An 18,424-nucleotide genomic window follows, 5' to 3' on the forward strand; every position below is an offset into this window, starting at 1 on the left:
TCTATTAAAAAACAGTTTTTTGGATATAAAAACAAGCATAGACAAAGATCAAAAGAAGTTAACTCCTTATAGCAAAAAAAAAAAAACTATTTTTTTGGCTATAAAACCAAAAATGGACAAGAATCAAAAGAAGTTAATTCCTTATAGCAAAAACCTTTTAAGAAGGAACAAAATTTAAAGAATTCATCTGCAGTAATGATATGTGACCTTTTGCTACTGGATTGCATTAATTAAAGAAGGCACTTACATTGATTTATCAAGTTGGACAAGAGATCCTGCTTGCACAACTTGTAAATAGTATTTTATCTAACTTTGCTCTTAATACACTACAGCCCTCCGACAAATTTTTCGCTCTCAGCGACGGAACATTAGTAAATGCATTTCATAAAGTCATGAGCTAAATCTGACAAATACATATATATGTATATATTTACCCTCTCACCCACCGCACATCTTTCCTACCTTCAACTGTTAGGCCTAGAATTTCTGCCCTCAACAGTGGGAAACGCTGAGAGTCATGCAATGGCCATGAATACCTGACTTGAAGCTTGCAGCTAAAGTGGGAAAGAAATCAAGTCTCTTCTCTTCTTGTGTGAAACCTTTTTGGGTTCAAACATGATCCACAAAATAGTAGAAGGGAAAAAAAATCAATAAATTGACATATAAAACATGGGAACTTTCACTAGTAAAATGTTTTCCCTCTCATCATTTGCGGACCTCAAAGCATTACTACATTATTGTTAGCCACAGCAAATTCTGACTTTTGTACGGACTGGATTTGTCTATGGTGGGAACCGTCCCAGGCGCAGTAGTGTGGAGGAGAGGGGCCAAAGACGAATTTTAAATTCGAATTGTGGAAGCGATATTATAAAGAAGGATGAAGTTGGTGAAGGAGGCTCTTGGAAGCAAATATGCTAAAACAGTGCAAGGGCCGTATGTATAAATAATAAAGAATGGAAAGTAACAAACAATAAAAAGAATGTGTACTAACAGCGGAGGGGCGACGCGGATAGTCTGACTGGTTCTGTAGTCTGATCTTTACTAACAAGTTACGTGATCGATCCCATATACTATTTGACTGTATATTCTTGGAGCAATTATATACGGTCTCAGGGAATTAGTCAGGTCGAAAGATTAGGATATTTTTAAATGAAAAAAAAAATACTGGCAGTGGAGGAAACGAAAACAAATACAACAAAGTGCAAGACTGCACCAATGTGTAGTATAAAATAACTATTAAACTGCATTTATTTGGACGAAAACAAATACAACGAAGTGCAAGACTGCACCAATGGATAATATAAAATTACTATTAACTGCATTAATTTGGAGACATCACAGCGATTTGCAGGAGAAAGATAGTTGGCCCAAAAAAAAAGGAAATTTGTTTCTCTGTTAACTATACAAAAAATTGAGACATTGAAAATTGAAATGGAATTTGAAAGTTTTTAAGTTGTGATGCAGGCAAATATTTTAGTATCAAAATAACGTAGATTAGTTAAATATTATTCATTATGCATACTTAATTGAATTTCTTTAATAGTAGAAGTAATCTGAAAAATATATTATTAACGTGTCTTTATTAATTATTGTTGGGATTGAAGTACTGTAAATAATGGACGGGTTTACGTATTGGAATGACACAAGAAAGAGTTTATTGAATTGAATTAATCTCTTCCGATTGAAATTTTTTTTACAAAAAAAAAAAAAAATGGTGGCATCATAAATATTTTTATAAACCTCATTTTCATCTCACATGCACCACATGTCCAAAAGTACTACACTATTCTTTTTTCAGAATATCTTCCAAACAATCTTCACTCCAAATAGACCTAGCAATTTTTGGATATGTAGGAAAGCTTTATTGTAAATCTGTATCTATAAATACTGTAGATATGGTGTTTTTAAAGTTTTAAAAATTTCTTTTAATATTGCCCCTACCTCTATGCCACCCCAAGTCTTCTATGCCACCTCCTTCTCTTCCCTTCCCGCCTATAAGACTACTTAATTTAATAGTTAAACAAATATGTTCATCTGTGCATGCTTCGTGCCTTATTTAATTAGTTTTTATAAGTTCATTTCCATAACTTAATTCAACAAGTATAAACATTAATCACAGAACCAAAAATTCCTGTTTTGGTAATGTGAAGTTTAGAAGTAAGAAATATGATAGAAAAAGTGAGGAGAGATGCATATTAGTTGTTTAGGGAAAAAATTAAGAATTTAGATGAACTTATAAGTTTTCCTTCTCCCTTTGTGAAAAGGGAAAATGACCTGTTTCATCCCTTACATTTCGCAAAAATATTCTTTTCGTCCCTCACTTTTAAAATGAAGCAAATTCGTCCCTGACATTTAAAAATTAAAGCTATTACATCCCTGAATCTAATTTTCAATCTAAATCAAACCATCCAATAACCTAGTAATAAATTTCGAAAATAGAATTGATAGATCATTCGATCAACTTCATCATATTCACATGACATTTATTAAACCAAAAAAATAAAAATTATAACATAAAAGGCCATTCTTTGTCTTAGAATAGTAGAGTTTTTTTTTTTGATAAATCTTTTCATGCACCGTTAGTATATCCGCTTGCGAATCTAGATGTGTATCATAAATATAAAATTTGGTGTTTAAATTTAATTTAAAATGATATGGCGGTACATAAAACCGTCAGTGTATACAATGATAATGTAGAAAAGATTAATCTTTCTTTTTAATGTTATAATTTTTTATTTTTTCTTTTTAGGTTCATTAAATTTCACATGAATATCAATTTGAGTTAACCAAGTGATCTACCAATTACACCCCCAAAATTTGTAATCAGGTTGATTGGTGGTTTGATTCAGATTGAAATTTGGGTTCAGGGATGTAATAATTTCGATTTTTAAATGTCAAGGACGAAATTGCTTCATTTTAAAAGTGAGAGACGAAAAGAATATTTTTGTGAAATGTGATGGATGAACCGATCATTTTACAACCTCATTTTCAAAATACTTTTTTTTAAAATTTTTTTAGTATTTCTCATTTTGAAATACTTAATTAGAAAAAGATGTATTGTTGAATGAAAACATATCATAATCAGTTCAAAACTGGTTCTGGTTTTAAATGAATTGGAACATTGCTCGAGAAGTCAAGTAGAAGATTTCTTTCTTATATATAACAAATATATGTGAATGTACGGAACTAAGGGGGAGGGATGAGTTGGGTGGTATGGGGGGAGGGAGTGTAAGCAAGAGATCTCGGGTTCGAGTTCTTCTGCTTACACCAAAAAAAGAGAATGTGTTGAGTGTGTCTTTGTATCCCACATCGGGAGTTTAACAAAGAAATCTCTCCTTGTGGTAGTTATAAATATAGTGGACTTAAGTGAGTTTAAATGTGCTAAGGGTACCAGCCCAAGTGCCATATGCACCAGTACAAGAGAGTTTTTAGGGGGCCCACGCCCCAGTCTAAGAGAGGTTTTGGCTTGGCATCAAACCAAAAGAGCAAGTCATGGGCCTTTGGGCCATTAAGCATTTAGTGCCATTTAGACTCTTTTGTGTTTTCAATTTAGGTGCCTTTTGGACCTGAGAATTATTTTCTAAGGTTTTGTACTCTCTCTTTTGTACTCTCTTTCTGTTATAGTTAATCTACTATTTGACCAAACCACGTAAATTCTGGTGTTCCTGTTTTACTTATTTCTGCTTTGTTATTTATCTTTTGGGGTTGCTACAAATCCTTTTGTTAATTTCCTGGGGCCAGACCTAACAAACTGGTATCAGAGCTTCAGGTTCCAGATTCAGCTTCAGGTTTTGGGTCGTGGTCAGATTTGGGGTTCTTGATGACAATAACAGATTTTGGGTGCTACAGAGAGTGAAAGAAAAGAAAATTTCGTTGGAGTTCAGTTGGGTTTTAAAGAAGAGTTATTTGACCCGTTGGAACTCGTTAAGGGTTTTGAGAAAAAGGTGAAGCATGATTACTATGTTCGTGACTTTTAACCCGTTGGAATCTATTGAACCTTTTGTGAGATTTGGCCCGTTGGGACCTGTTGAGCCTTTTGCATTCTGATTCGTTGGTGGCTCGTTGTGGTTCGTTGGGACTTTTGTGGTTCATTGAAATCTATTGGGACTTTTATGGAGAAGGTGGAACTTGTTTGCTATTCGTCTGTTATTTGCCGATGTTGGATACACGCCAAGGTGGAGATTTGTTGAGTGTGTCTTTGTATCCCACATCGGGAGTTTAACAAAGAAATCTCTCCTTGTGGTAGTTATAAATATAGTGGACTTAAGTGAGTTTAAATGTGCTAAGGGTACCAGCCCAAGTGTCATATGCACCAGTACAAGAGAGTTTTTAGGGGGCCCACGCCCCAGTCTAAGAGAGGTTTTGGCTTGGCATCAAACCAAAAGAGCAAGTCATGGGCCTTTGAGCCATTAAGCATTTAGTGCCATTTAGCCTCTTTTGTGTTTTCAATTTAGGTGCCTTTTGGACCTGAGAATTATTTTCTAAGGTTTTGTACTCTCTTTCTATTATAGTAAATCTGCTACCCCTTCGCCCGTGGACGTAGGTCAATTGGACTGAACCACGTAAATATCGTGTCTCTCTATTTGATTTATTTGTTCTGTTATTGTTATTATTGAGTTACCAAGAACTCTATTATTCTCGTTCGTCAATTTCCTGGGACCAGACCTAACAGAATGTATGGAACTTAAAATTAGGAATTGTGATAGAAGAAAGTGAAGAGTTAAATGAGTGTATTCATATAGGGTACTGTGTATTATCTTTGAGATTTGCAAATCATGGTGATTAGAATATTAGTTGTTTCAATAACAATAAAAGCTTTGACGCACTTTTTCATTTTCCAAAATGAAATCTATGACCAAATTTTAGAACACTCATGATCAATGAAAGAAAGACATATTATTGAATAGAGATAACTAATAATGCGTAAAGAAAATATTTCAATTAAAAAATTATGATAATTTAGATCACGATTTGAGCATCAAGTTGAGATATTTCTCTTTTGTGTAATAAAAGTGATACCAATATGTGAAAATTTGATAAATTGGGTTTTGTTGTTGTTTGCTTTATAGTTTGTATTATATATAGTTGATAATCATGATCGCCAAATTTTAAGAAAGCAATTTATTTTGTGTTTATTCTTGATGATGTTCTAAAAATCTATGTAAAAATTACTATATTGTTAAATAAGAATATTCATTATCTTTCGTAACATTAAGAAATATATTAGTTTTAGGTAAACTTTCTATGTACTAACAATATATACAAGAGTAGATGTAGAAGTAAAGCGCATAATATAAATTCAATTTTGAATTCAATTTTTGCTTAAGTGACGTACATCAACACTCGTTTGTGTAAAACATTATTTATAAATTTGGTAATTCTCAACACGACCAGAAAATACGACTTGAACTTAACACAAAATTAGTAAGTATAGATTTACTCTTCACTAGTTTGGATTAAAATCAAATCAGACCCGAATAACTTATCAAGCAAACAAGTTCAAATCATGTCAAACATGGATTGACCTATTTGACCCATCTAACCTGTCAAATGTGTAAATTTATAATTTAACAAATAAATTAGAGGCATAGAGTAAATAGAAAGAAAACTAACCACGGCTATAAGTTTGTATTACGAGAACAAAATCATGAATACTATGTAAAAGTAAGGTATTTTATTTGGGATTAATCTTTCCTACATGGACAGTGTAATGATGATAGTGTATATACTGTCAGTTTATATAATATTTATTCTTTTCTTTGTGAAAGTATTGTAGTTTTGTTTTTATTCATGTCTTTTTACAAAAAGCAAAATAAAAAAATCACTACAAGTACCATTTATGGAATCTAAGATCGGGCTGCAATTCTCTATAACCTTTTAGAAACTTCATTATAGAAAAATCCAATGTACTATCAAGGTGATAAGGCAAAAGTATTTTAATAGTAGCCGTATGATTATTTATGTATAGGTCCCTTCCACTATTTTTACGTATTTGCTTCTAATACCTTTGTTCACCAACTTAATAATTCTTTATTAAATCGCGCATTTGTGTCCGCTTTTAAATATCGTCTTTCGCAGATTACTGGAAATTCCAGCGCGTTGTGCGTGCCTTTGCCTTCCCACCACAAATTCCCAGAGATTGGACAGCGGGCTTTTATGTTACTTGCCTTGCATCAGCGGATACGGGGCAGGGACGGTCATCAAGTGGACCGTTTCTGAACTGTTCATGGCCAAGATTTGGCTCCAAAAATTTGTATGGTCCAAATCACTTTTTATACGTCGTTTTTAACAACGTGTGTGGAATCCACAAAAATTTGTTCTAAAACTACACGTTGTGCAAACAAAATTACGCCGTGTGAAATCGTTCCTGTCCCTGGTCCTGCATCAGCGTGGACCATTACCAATTGCCCACTCTAGCTCAGACTGATATCACACAGTTACTGGTGACAACCAGGTTTCAAATTTTACATCAGCAGAAATAGTTTGTAAAACTCTCAACAGCCGTGAAGTAAACTGTCACCCCAAATCCGGTCCTCTATGAGATTTGCAATATGGCACGCAGTATCTATGAGATATTACTCCCATAAATACAAGACATCATGAGCATAATTTATAAAATTTCACTAAAATTTAAATCTTACAAATACCAATGAAATACATACATTTCATTAAATTGCATCTACAAAATGCTTTACTCCAACTTCCTAAAATTTTAATATCTACCTATTTACTTCTCTTACTTATCTTCTAAACATACATGAGCTAGCTTTCTTGATCTGCGAGAAAAATAAATAGATGTGGGTTGAGCGATGTATGCCCAACAGCTAGTACTTACTCCACTATTGGATCATATAGCTATATACATACTATATACATTTACAAATTCGATCACACCATACCACATACATACATCAATTAAAAACATTAGTCATCTCATTTCATATATTACATAACATATTTATTGAAGGTGAATAACATGCACACAAGTGACCTCTGTCTGACGCGGTACTTGTAGACACCAAATTTTTCTCAAAAATTCAAAATTTTTTGTTAATTTTTATTGTATCTCAAAAATTTTGTTAATTTTTATTGTATCTTTATCATTTTTTATTTTATTTTATTTTTGTTATTTTGTAGGAAAAAGGACGAAGAAATGGAATTTCAAAATATTCTTATTTTTGGTCCAAAAAAAAAAACCAAAGGTGAAGCTTTACAAAAATCGAAGCCAAAATCCAAACAAAACCTAAGCCAAAACTCCCAAAAGCCCAAGGCAAAACCCCAACAAAAGTCTGGAAAAGAAAGAAAAGGCCCATTAGCCCTTCTTTAAAAAAAAAAAATTTTTGCTGCAATATCAGCAACGAAGGCAGTACAAGCGGGTTGGATTTTTGGCAACCAAAATTCATTTTGGCTTCTTGTTTTCTTTCTCTCCAAGTTTAGCAAATAGTTAGACATCTAATCATAAAAAATCAAGCAAGAGACAGATATCAAAAAATCATCAAAATGGATCAAAGCATGCCACATGAACCCATTTTTTCTCTTTTTTGATCCCAACCCTTCATCTTAGGTTTTAGGGTCTTTTGGACTCATTTAAATAGAAAAGAACGCGACTTTTAGAAGGGGAGAGGGGGGAAAGCAGCAAAAAGCAACCAAAAGAGAGAGAAAAGAGAGAAACGGAGAGAGTTTTCTGCAAAAAAAAAAAAAAAAAATTGAAAATGGTTGATGAACCCGATTGGTTCAGAGGCAATTTTCTCTTCAGATATAGGTTTTTTTTAGGTGATTTTTCTTTCTGCATTTTCATGAGACAGAGGGGAATTTATAGATTGCATTTTCTTTCTGCATTTTATAGATTGGTGTTGAAGAATTTTGCTAACCAGCAGAAAATCCTCAAATCGCAACCCAAACTTCGCTCCTAAAAAAATCTGCAGAAAACTGAGCCATAGTTGACTGAACAACCCTATTCGTCACTTGATTCCGACCAATTCCTACCTTCTTTTACGGAGATTATTTTTTCTGCACTATCTCTAGTTGTAGGAGAGAAACTTTTGTCTTGAAACTTTTCCGAAAAAACACCTCTAAACCCCTCAAATTCAAGCTCAAAGTCGCGGGTTCGTTAGCACTTGAAGATCTGCGACAAATATTTCTTTGCTTTGTTTCTGCAATTTGGGCGACCTTTTGGAGTTTTTCTCACGTTGATTCAAGCCACCAATCATTTTTAGGTAATGATAGATGCCTTTCTTAGTTGATTTAATGTGTTGCATGAGGTTTTAAACCATGACATGAACTTCCATGAGTTTTGGTCTTTAGATTTCATTTTTCTCTTGACTTGTGATGTTTAATGGACTTTTTTGATGTATAAACAAATCCCCAAGGTTTTAGCGAGCATTTTATGTCGAGATCCGGTCTCAAAAGTTAGAAGAAAGGACTTCCAGTGAGGTTCCGGCTAGTTTGGCCGGAATTTTTTTAGTTTTCGGTGAGTCGGCCAACCGGAAAGTTCTTGAATTTTTTTTTCATTTTTGCTCCAATTATTTTTGTTTTGTTTTGTTATGTTAGATCCATTTGATTTGTAAATGATTAATGAAACATATTTTTGGGCTAAAGAATTGAATCAAGAGTTGTTTTAGTGTTGAGTTTCTATTGGGTTTGTGTTTGGGCTTTGAGGTTCATGCCCAACATTTCTATCAAACCTTATTTGGTAAATAAGTGGGCCGGCATAGAAATTATTCGGTTTATGGCCCAAAAGATAAAATAAAAATAGCCCAATGGCATTTTCCGGTAAAGTCAGAAACTCCCTCTCGTGTCTTCATTCCAACCTCGCAGCCTAAAAACAAACAACAATCAAATTCAATAAGAAAAAAAAGAATAGGCCTTTCCTCCCTTGGTTCGCAAAGCTTGCACCTACTGCACTGAGACGGACCCATACCCCTTACCGAAACGGCTCTGTACCTATATGTTCCTTTTCTCAAGAGACCTGTGAAAAGCAGCCAAGGAAGGAACCCAAGCTAACGTAACTCTCCGCAAACTAGCTGCAGTTGAAGGCACTTCGACTTGTATAGATGGCACCCCCCCTTGAGTCCACCCGGCAGGGTTTTACCTTTTTGCCCAGGAAAAATGTATTTAGATAGGTGATGTAATAAATAGTTTTTTATCATTTTCTTCCAAGATATGTAATTAGTTAGATAAATGTAATAGATAGATTTATTATTTTCAAAATTCCCCTTCTAGATTGCAGTGAGGGATTCTAATGTAATAGTTAGTTTTTATTTGCTTGCTTGCGTGTGTGCTTGTGTACTTATGCATTTATTCGCTTTCTCTAAGATTTGACATTTAGCTATCATGCATATATGGTATGTGCTCTATACGTTCTATATGTTTTATGTGTTTATTTGTTTTAGTTATTCTTTATATGTTTTATTTATTTATTTACAGTAAATGCATGATATCACCACATTAGTCCAATTTTAGTTGTGGCATTTGTCCCCGATTTCTCACTAGTCCAACATTAGTGAGGACTTGTAAAAATGGGTTAGTCCAACGCTATCCCCTTTAGACCCTTTTTGCGCTAGATTCATACCTTGTATGACATTTATTGCATCTCATGCATTTTTTCCTATTTTTAGGTTATTTTCAATTGCATGACATTTTCCCTACTATTATTCCCTTACCCTCTATATGTTTGCACCATATCATTTAGAATTGCATCTCATTTTAGGAAATTAGAAGTAAGTTAGTTTATTTGCTTGACTAAGTTAGAAGAATCACCCTTCAAATATGGAAAATGAACGAGTATGACTTTTTAACCTTAGCACGTTCTTATCCCCTGTATAAGAAAGAAAATTGAGACACAAATTTTAGTTTTCCATACTCGTTATGTTGCATTCCCCTAATGTGATCATATATATTTATCTATATATTCTAACTTTCTTTTTTGAATCTCATCTTTTATATATTCATGACCTCTTCAAGGGATCATTTTTGGGCTTCACAATTAATGTGACTTGCACCAATTAAATTTCGAAGAGACAATCGTCCCTTTCGATACCCCATAGGTTTTGGTTTGCATCCATATATAAGCATCCAAATGTGATAGGTTTTATAGGTTAAATTAGAAAATTTTTTTACTAAATCTTGCAACTATTTTTGGTTAGGTTGACAGGGTACCTTAGATCAAAATTTTTGCTTTCCCTTTCTTCAACCGTTACTCCCGAATTCTTTTATCTTGTTTTCAAAGACTTAGAGTCGTTTTGTGACGACCCCACCTCCCCCTAAGGTGTACCAGAGGGTTCGGCGGACCGCATGCCCAACTCTCGTCAGGACTCACTCACTCGAATCACGTGCACACAACCATGAACCATATATAACATTCCCAATTCAAGCTTATAATATACATGGATAGGAAATCAGGGTATAAAGTCTCGATATACTTAAACTAGTTCAAAACGTATACAGTCCAAGTACAAAAGGTTCCATTCGAGGAATAGCGCGAGTACAAGACCAAAATTCAAAACAAAGTCTAAAGTAACTAGACTACGCTAGCCTTTACACTTCTCACGCTTCGCTCGTACCCCTGTAAAGAAAACAAAACTAATAGGGTGAGCCAAAGCTCAGTGAAGTTCCAAATATCAAATTTGCCAACAAATCAAGGAATAACATGGTAATAGTGAAATAGCGAGCAGACAAGTCGTATCAGGGAAATAGTACTTCAACTAGTCAAGTAATATCAAGTTTGCAGTCATATATAAGGATACGGTAATCATATCTCGGCTCCATTCCAGCTTGATCAATGGGTAGTTGACACTCGGTCAACTTTCAAGTAATAACAAGTCCAAAATAAAACTCCACTACACGCCAATCCCCGTCCACCGATCAACCCCCTTTTCCGGGCCCGCACGCCACACAAAATATGGGTGGTAATACTCAAGTATACCGGATTGCCGAGGAGATAACACTCCACTCGACCTTACTAGTGACCCAGGGTTTGTTATCCAATCGACCAGACCCTTGCCGGCTCAACTCGATTAACTAACCACAGGGTTTCTGAAATTCCAGGCAAGACATATCTCAAGTACATGTAGAGCAAGTCAAGTATAATTACTAGCAAGAACAAGTCATATTAGGGCAAGTGCGGTAAAGTACACCCTCGCCCTATCATTCATTTTCATGTAATCATACAAGTCAAGCAAGGAACACATGTATCAAGTACAATCGGATATTTGGAAGCACTCACCAAAATATAGTGCTTCAAGTATTCACGTTCAATTATACTCCAGGCTTGGAGTCCAGATCTGCGATAAAAATTCAGTTTAAGAACTTTAAAACACGAGTAGGATTCGAAACTTAAACGTCCCGTTCATTAAGAATCGACCAATTGATATTCATTTGAAAGACACTCGTGAAACACTTGCTCGCTTTTCAAATCGTAAGGTTTTGTAGCATAGATACTTGGAAATAACACTTGAGTTGAAAGTACAAGGAAATACAAGTTTACATTGGCCATTATGTCTTTTCCTCAAGCGTACAAGTTCGGCCAAGTCCTAACATATAACCCTCGATAAACATAGTAGCAAAGGTTCTCGCTAGTTCAAGTGATAATCACTTAACCTTTACTCAAGTTGTAAATATAATTTTCTAGTCCTCGAGCGTAAATTTGGGCAGCATGCCCTTTGTGTTTACCTAATTTTCCAGCCATTTAGGCTTCATTATTTTTCCTCAGCCACAACCCAAAGTCACACATATCATAATTCAAGTCAAAAGCCGTTCCATAGGCTCATCATATCATAAGAATAAGAATCACAATAATAACAAGTGCTGAAATACAATCTAGCAAAAGACAGATTCGACGTGTGGTTACGGAAATAACACATTCGAGGCTACGCTTATCGGATTGAGGCGCAAGTTATGCCGTTTCGAAGCTAAGACACAGGGCAACAATGTTTATGAAGGTCACTTAGTCCAGTTTCCAATGCAACCTAGTCAAATCCTCAATTTACAGAACTAAAATCTAACTAGTTGGCTGTTTAACCGCATTGTACTGTAATGGTCATATCTCAGGTTACAAAAGTCCGATTCAGGTGTCCTTAGAGGTATTTGAAAGCTAAGTCAGAATACTACAACTTTCATGTTTTGGAAAAAAGCTAAATCAGTACGGATCCTAGTGAAAAAACGTGATAAACTGGATAAACGGACCAAACGGACTGCTGGGGAAAAACTTAAAACAGTAAGGGTATTTTGGACTTTTCATGACCTATGTTGCTCCGATTTAGCTGAAATTTTGTAGGCACCTATAAAATACCATTCTCTACAACTTTGATGCTTTGACCTGAGGCCAATTCGGCCTCTAACATGCAGCTACAAAACCGGACAGAAAGGAAGACAAATTTTCCAGAAATCTGGAATTTTCAGTTTTTAATGCAACCTTCCTCAATTTCTTACTTCAATCACTACCAAAACCCTTATACAACCTTAATTACAACATATATGCATCATACATCAAATTGGCAGCAAGTCCTCAAACCCTAGTTCATCATATCAAAAAGGGAAAAACCTCCAAAACATGATAACATCCATGATTCACCACAAAATTAAGTTACTAAGCTTAATTTAAACAAGATTGAAAGTAAAAATTAGAGAGATCATCTTCCTTACCTTGATTAGAGTTCACCAAGTGTATCCCTAGCTTTCTCTTTCCAAAATCTCACCAACAATCACTAACTAATCACTCAAAGGTAAGTTTAATCGGTTTATTTCTTTTGTTTTCTCACTTAGTGGTTTGATTCAAGAAGAAATGGAGAGATCTTCCCTTGATGTTTTTCTCTTCTTCCTCTCGGCCAAAGGGTGCAGAAAATGAAGAGGAAAGTGCTGAATTTTGGAGTTAAATAGAAAGTTCTTGTCTTGGTCAAGAAGCCTTTAGATGGCGACACTTGTCGCCACCACCTCCTTTCATTTTTTCCTCTTTCTTTCTTGCATTTCTAGCCTTAGAATTCGGTCAACCTTGCTGAGAATTAAGAAGATATTTTGCTCAAATATCAATAAGTTAGTATGGTAAGAAAAATGGTGGTCAAGTGGTGCGTTCAATCGGTAGTTCGAGGGACCCGCCGGTTCGCGCCGTTTTTCTTAAAAACTCACGTACTATGGTTTTTACTTCCCATTCACTAACCTTATATCATTACTACTAGTCACATATTATTTCTCACTTAAAAATCACTTTTAATCTCCAAATTTAATCCTTACTCTGTACCGAAAATTCATCCTGCGAAAAATCACGAAAACCCTAATTTTGCTCCGATCTTGAAACCAAAAGTAAAACCCTACTTTCTAGGTTTATTTGCACTTATTGTGGAAAGATTGGGTGGTAGGGCTTTAATAAATAATAATTTCCAAATAAAAATGTATTTTTGAAAAAAAATATAAGAAATTTGCAAGTCCTCACACTCTCTCCCTCTTAAAAGAATTTCGACCTCGAAATTCATACCTTTTGTCGTGAACAGGTCAGGATATTTCTCTTGCATGTCCTTTTCTAGCTCCCAAGTTGCTTCTTCCACTTCATGATGCTTCCATAGAACCTTTACTAAAGGAATCTGCTTAGTTCTCAGATCCTTCACCTTTCGATCCAGTATTTGAATAGGTCGTTCTTCATAAGTTAAGGACTCGTCAAGTTCAACATTTTCAGGTGGCAAAATGTGAATTGGATCCGGATGGTATTTCTTAAGCAAAGAAACATGAAAAACGTCATGGATCCTAGACAAACTAGCTGGTAGCTCAAGTCGATAAGCCACATTTCCTATTCGCTGAAGTACATTGAAAGATCCTATATATCGTGGTTGCAACTTTTTCCCTTTTCCTGTTCTGATCTTTCCTTTTAATGGTGTAATCCGAAAAAACACCTTATCCCCTATTTCAAACTCCAAGTCTTTCCTCCTATGATCGGCATAGCTTTTCTGACGGCTTTGGGCTGTTTGAAACCTCTGGCGGATCACTTTTACTTTCTCATACGCTTCCTCAACCCATGGTATTGTGGTCGGATTTATAATTTTTCTCTCTCCTACTTCCTTCCAATGGATTGGAGATCGACATCTTCGTCCATAGAATGCTTCATATGGAGCCATTTGAATAGAGGAATGATAACTATTGTTATACGCGAACTCAACCAAGGTCAAATATTGGCTCCAACTTCCTTTAAAATCCACAATACAGGCTCTCAACATATCCTCAAGAGTTTGGATGGTTCTCTCAGATTGTCCATCAGTTTGCGGATGATACGCTGTACTATAGCTCAACTTAGTCCCTAGAGCCTCTTGCAATTTCTGCCAAAATCGGGATACAAACCTGGGGTCCCTATCCGATACAATACTCACTGGTACCCCATGTAGTCTTACTACCTCATCCATATAAAGTTTAGCAAGTTTCTCCAAAGGATATTTCATGTTTACTGGAAGAAAATGTGCAGTCTTAGTTAATCTGTCCACTATTACCCAAATTGCATCATGCCCCTTTTGTGTTCGTGGCAATCCTGACACAAAATTCATCGTTATGTACTCCCATTTCCATTCAGGAATCTCTAAAGGCTGTAACAAACCTGATGGCTTTTGATGCTCAGCTTTTACCTGTTGGCACGTAAGACATTTTTGCACAAATTGGGCAATCTCCGCCTTCATATTTTCCCACCAATACAGACTTCTAAGATCTCGGTACATCTTATTATTCCCTGGGTGCACCGTATACCTTGAGTAATGTGATTCCTCCAAAATCTCCCTTTTCAATTCCTCATCCCTAGGTACCACGACACGATTTCAAAATTTCAGAATTTCATCAGGACTTAGATTGAAATTAGGTAACTCCCCTTTTTCCACCTTTTCTACCCATTTTTGTACTATTGGGTCCTTTACTTGGCCCTCTTTGATTCGCTCCATCAGTGCCGACTTCACCTCAATATTTTCAAAAATCACCCGCTTCGGTTCCAAACGAGGTTTCCACTCACAGACATCCTCCAACAGGCTCCACTCTCTCACTAAGGAACTTGCTAGTTGAGTTTTCCGGCTTAAAGCATCTGCTACAACGTTGGCCTTTCCAGGATGGTAGTTAATTGTACAGTCCTAATCCTCTAAGAACTCTACCCACCGACGTTTTCTTAGATTTAACTCCTTCTGAGAAAACAGATACTTAAGGCTCTTATGATCCGTATAAACCTCAAAAGTTACACCATAAAGATAATGCCGCCATTTCTTCAAAGCGAATACTACAGTTGCAAGCTCCAAATCATGGGTCGGATAATTCTGCTTATGAGGTTTTAATTTTCGAGATACATAGGCAATCACATTCCTATTCTGCATCAACACACACCCTAGCCCTTCTTTCGAAGCATCGGTATAAACCGTATAACTTTCACTTCCACTGGGCAAAGCTAAAACCGGAGCCATAGTTAATTGTTTCTTAAGCTCTTGGAAACTACTTTCACACTTAACATCCCAAATATACTTTCCTTGTTTCTTAGTCAAGTTAGTCAAGGGTCCTGCAATTCTCGAGAAATTTTTTATAAATCTGCGGTAGTACCGTGCTAAGCCTAGAAAACTTCGCACCTCTGTAGGATTTTCTGGCCGTTTCCGTTTAGCCACAACTTCCACTTTCGCCGGGTCTACAGCAAGGCCATCTTTTGAAATTATGTGACCTAGGAACGCCACACTTTCCAACCAAAATTCACACTTACCGAACTTAGCGAACAGTTGGTGCTCTCTTTGGGTTTGTAGTACTATCCGCAAATGTTGTTCATACTCCTCCCTTGATTTCGAATACACTAAGATATCATCAATGAACACCACTACAAACCTATCCATGTAAGGTTTGAACACTCGATGCATCAGATCCATGAATGCCGCTGGGGCATTGGTTAAATCAAAAGGCATCACCGCGAACTCAAAATACCCATATCGAGTGTTGAATGCCATTTTTGGCACATCCTCCTTTCTAATTCTCAACTGATAGTACCCTTGTCGCAGATCCAACTTAGAAAACACAACAGCCCCTTGTAACTGATCAAACAATTCATCGATGTGGGGCAAACGATATTTATTCTTAATGGTTACTGTATTCAATCCTCGCTAGTCAATGCACAACTTTAAACTCCCGTCCTTCTTCTTAACAAATAGCACTGGAGCTCCCCACGGAGACTCGCTCTCATGAATAAACCCTCGTTCTAGCAAATCCTGCAATTGCACCTTCAACTCCTTAAGCTCAGCAGGTGCCATACGATAAGGAGTTTTCGAAATAGGAGTGGTTCCGGGTACTAAGTCAATCTTAAATTCAATCTCCCTTTCGGGCGGCAGAGACTCCAACTCCTCCGAAAATACGTCCGGGAATTCACTGATTACTGGAATGTCTTCCAACTTAATCTTCTCTCCCGGAGTGTTAATTAGAAAAGCTAGGTAACCACGAGCCCCACGACTAAGCAATTTCCTAGCCCTTATACCCGAAATAAGTGCAGAAGAGACTATCATACCCCTCACATCAAGCTTTAGAGTTGCCTCCCCCGGTATACAAAATTCGACCACTTTCATCCTACAATCTACCCGAGCATGATAATGAGCTAGCCAATCCATACATAGGATAACATCGTACCCCTTAATGGCTAGACCAATCAGGTCCACTACCAATTTCCGTTCACCAACCCATATATCACAATTCCTATACACCTCATTCGCCAGCAAGATTTGATTACCCGTAGGTGTTCTTACCTCTAAGTTATAAGGTAACTTTTCAACTTTCAAATTAATTCCAAGCATAAATGCAGGATTAACAAAAGAGTGAGTAGCACCGGGGTCTATCAAAATTTTGGCTAACCGGTGAAAAACAGGGATCGTACCTTCTACCACCTCCGTTGGTTCAGGCACGGATTGTTGGTCCAGTGAATATACTCTGGCCGGAACCCTCGATCTAGCCCTCCAGCATTGGTCGGTTTTGGGTTTGACCTGGCAGTCGACTGGGTATCACTAATCAACAGGCAGTTGACTATCTGGTGCTCCGTACTTCCACACCTTAGGTACTTCTGAGCCTTTCTCCAACATTCATCCTCAGTTTCGTAAACTGGGTCCATACTCAGTTACACTTATCATTCCTTGGCGAAGTTTAATGAAATCGTCCTCTCGCTTCTCTTGGACGATAGGAGGAAGATATTTCTCGTTAAAATCTCGTACAAAGTTTAGCCAAGTCCATGCAGTTCCCTCTCTCTCCCACTTGGCCCTCACTACGTTCCACCAGGTCCTAGCTGGCCCCTCAAACTGGAATACAGCAAATTGAACCTGCCTCTCCTCTGTATAGTTCAGGGCAGCAAAAATATTTATCATGGCCTCCAGCCATTTCTCAGCCCCATCCGGGTCTGGTACTCCTAAGAATTTGGGTGGAGAGAACTTCTGGAATCTCTCCAAGGCTCTATCCTGCCCCAAATCGGGGTCCCTAGGTTGATTTACAGGTCCTTGACCCTGTTGTTCCACCAACCGGACTAAAATATTAGTCATCTGTTGGATGGCAGTGGCCACCTGATCTCCCCCGGCAGTCTGGGGTTCAGGTTGCTGCTCAACCGCTGCCTCCCTCTCCTCACTCGGTTCTGGCACCGGTTTCTGTACTTGTTCACCCTCACGGCCTCGCCTAGAACCGCGTTCTCGGTTAGCTTTCTTGGTCCGACTTCTATTATCTTCCATGTTGAGAGTTAACCAACTAGAAACATATAAACAAGGTAAGGTATGACTCATATATCGCGTTGCAACAAGATAACTAGAGGCAAATAAACACGTAAGGAACAAGCACTTTATTTACATAACAAACAAGTCGTATATACAGGCCAACAAGTCACATAGTCAGAGGCTATCACAGCCAAGGAACATAGAACAAAAGATATTTACATCCACCAAGACACGTCTAAATCAAAACAAAAGGAGACGTGTCCTCCCACTATGTTCCTACTATCCCTCAAAAACTCCTCAAACCCCAATCCTAGCAAGTGGTCGGCGTCTAGGTCTGGCTAGACGCCGACCCAACTGACTCCGAGGATGCACTCAGCTCCTCCTCCGGGTCCTCCTCCGGGTCCTCCTCCGGATCCTCCTCAGGAGCACTGGGAACGCCAGGAGCTACAGGCACTTGGCCCTCATCGGCCAAGTCCTGGAGCACATCGTCCACTAAAGCCTCACACACGGTCAGAATATGGCCAGTCCGGTCTCTAATGGCCGCAACTACTCGCATCAGACGTCCAGTCGTCGCCTGAGCCTGCTCGCGGAAAGCATCGGTCCGCTGCTGCTCCTCCAGAACCGAGGCCTCCAACTCTCGGATCAGGACTCCCTGGTCTCGGAGTGTAGTTCGAAGACGCTCTATCTCCGTATAGCACCTACGATTGGTGCTACCCAATCGTCTCCGCTCGTCATCCACTGCGAGAACCACTCGG

The 18,424-nt window shown here is 37.4% G+C and overlaps 1 protein-coding gene across 1 annotated transcript; it reads right to left on the reverse strand.

Annotated features, from left to right (window-relative positions):
* Window positions 1-8,800: 8,800 nt before the first annotated feature.
* LOC140011396 (uncharacterized) lies at window positions 8,801-14,102 on the reverse strand. Its single transcript, XM_072060189.1, has 3 exons — window positions 13,469-14,102; window positions 8,928-8,968; window positions 8,801-8,818 (listed from the first exon to the last, which is right to left on the reverse strand). Exons 1-3 carry the CDS (start codon window positions 14,100-14,102, stop codon window positions 8,801-8,803), a joined length of 693 nt encoding a protein of 230 aa, XP_071916290.1.
* Between the last annotated feature and the right edge of the window lie 4,322 nt (window positions 14,103-18,424).

Source organism: Coffea arabica, chromosome 7e (assembly GCF_036785885.1).
Source record: "Coffea arabica cultivar ET-39 chromosome 7e, Coffea Arabica ET-39 HiFi, whole genome shotgun sequence".
Taxonomy (NCBI): Eukaryota; Viridiplantae; Streptophyta; class Magnoliopsida; order Gentianales; family Rubiaceae; genus Coffea; species Coffea arabica.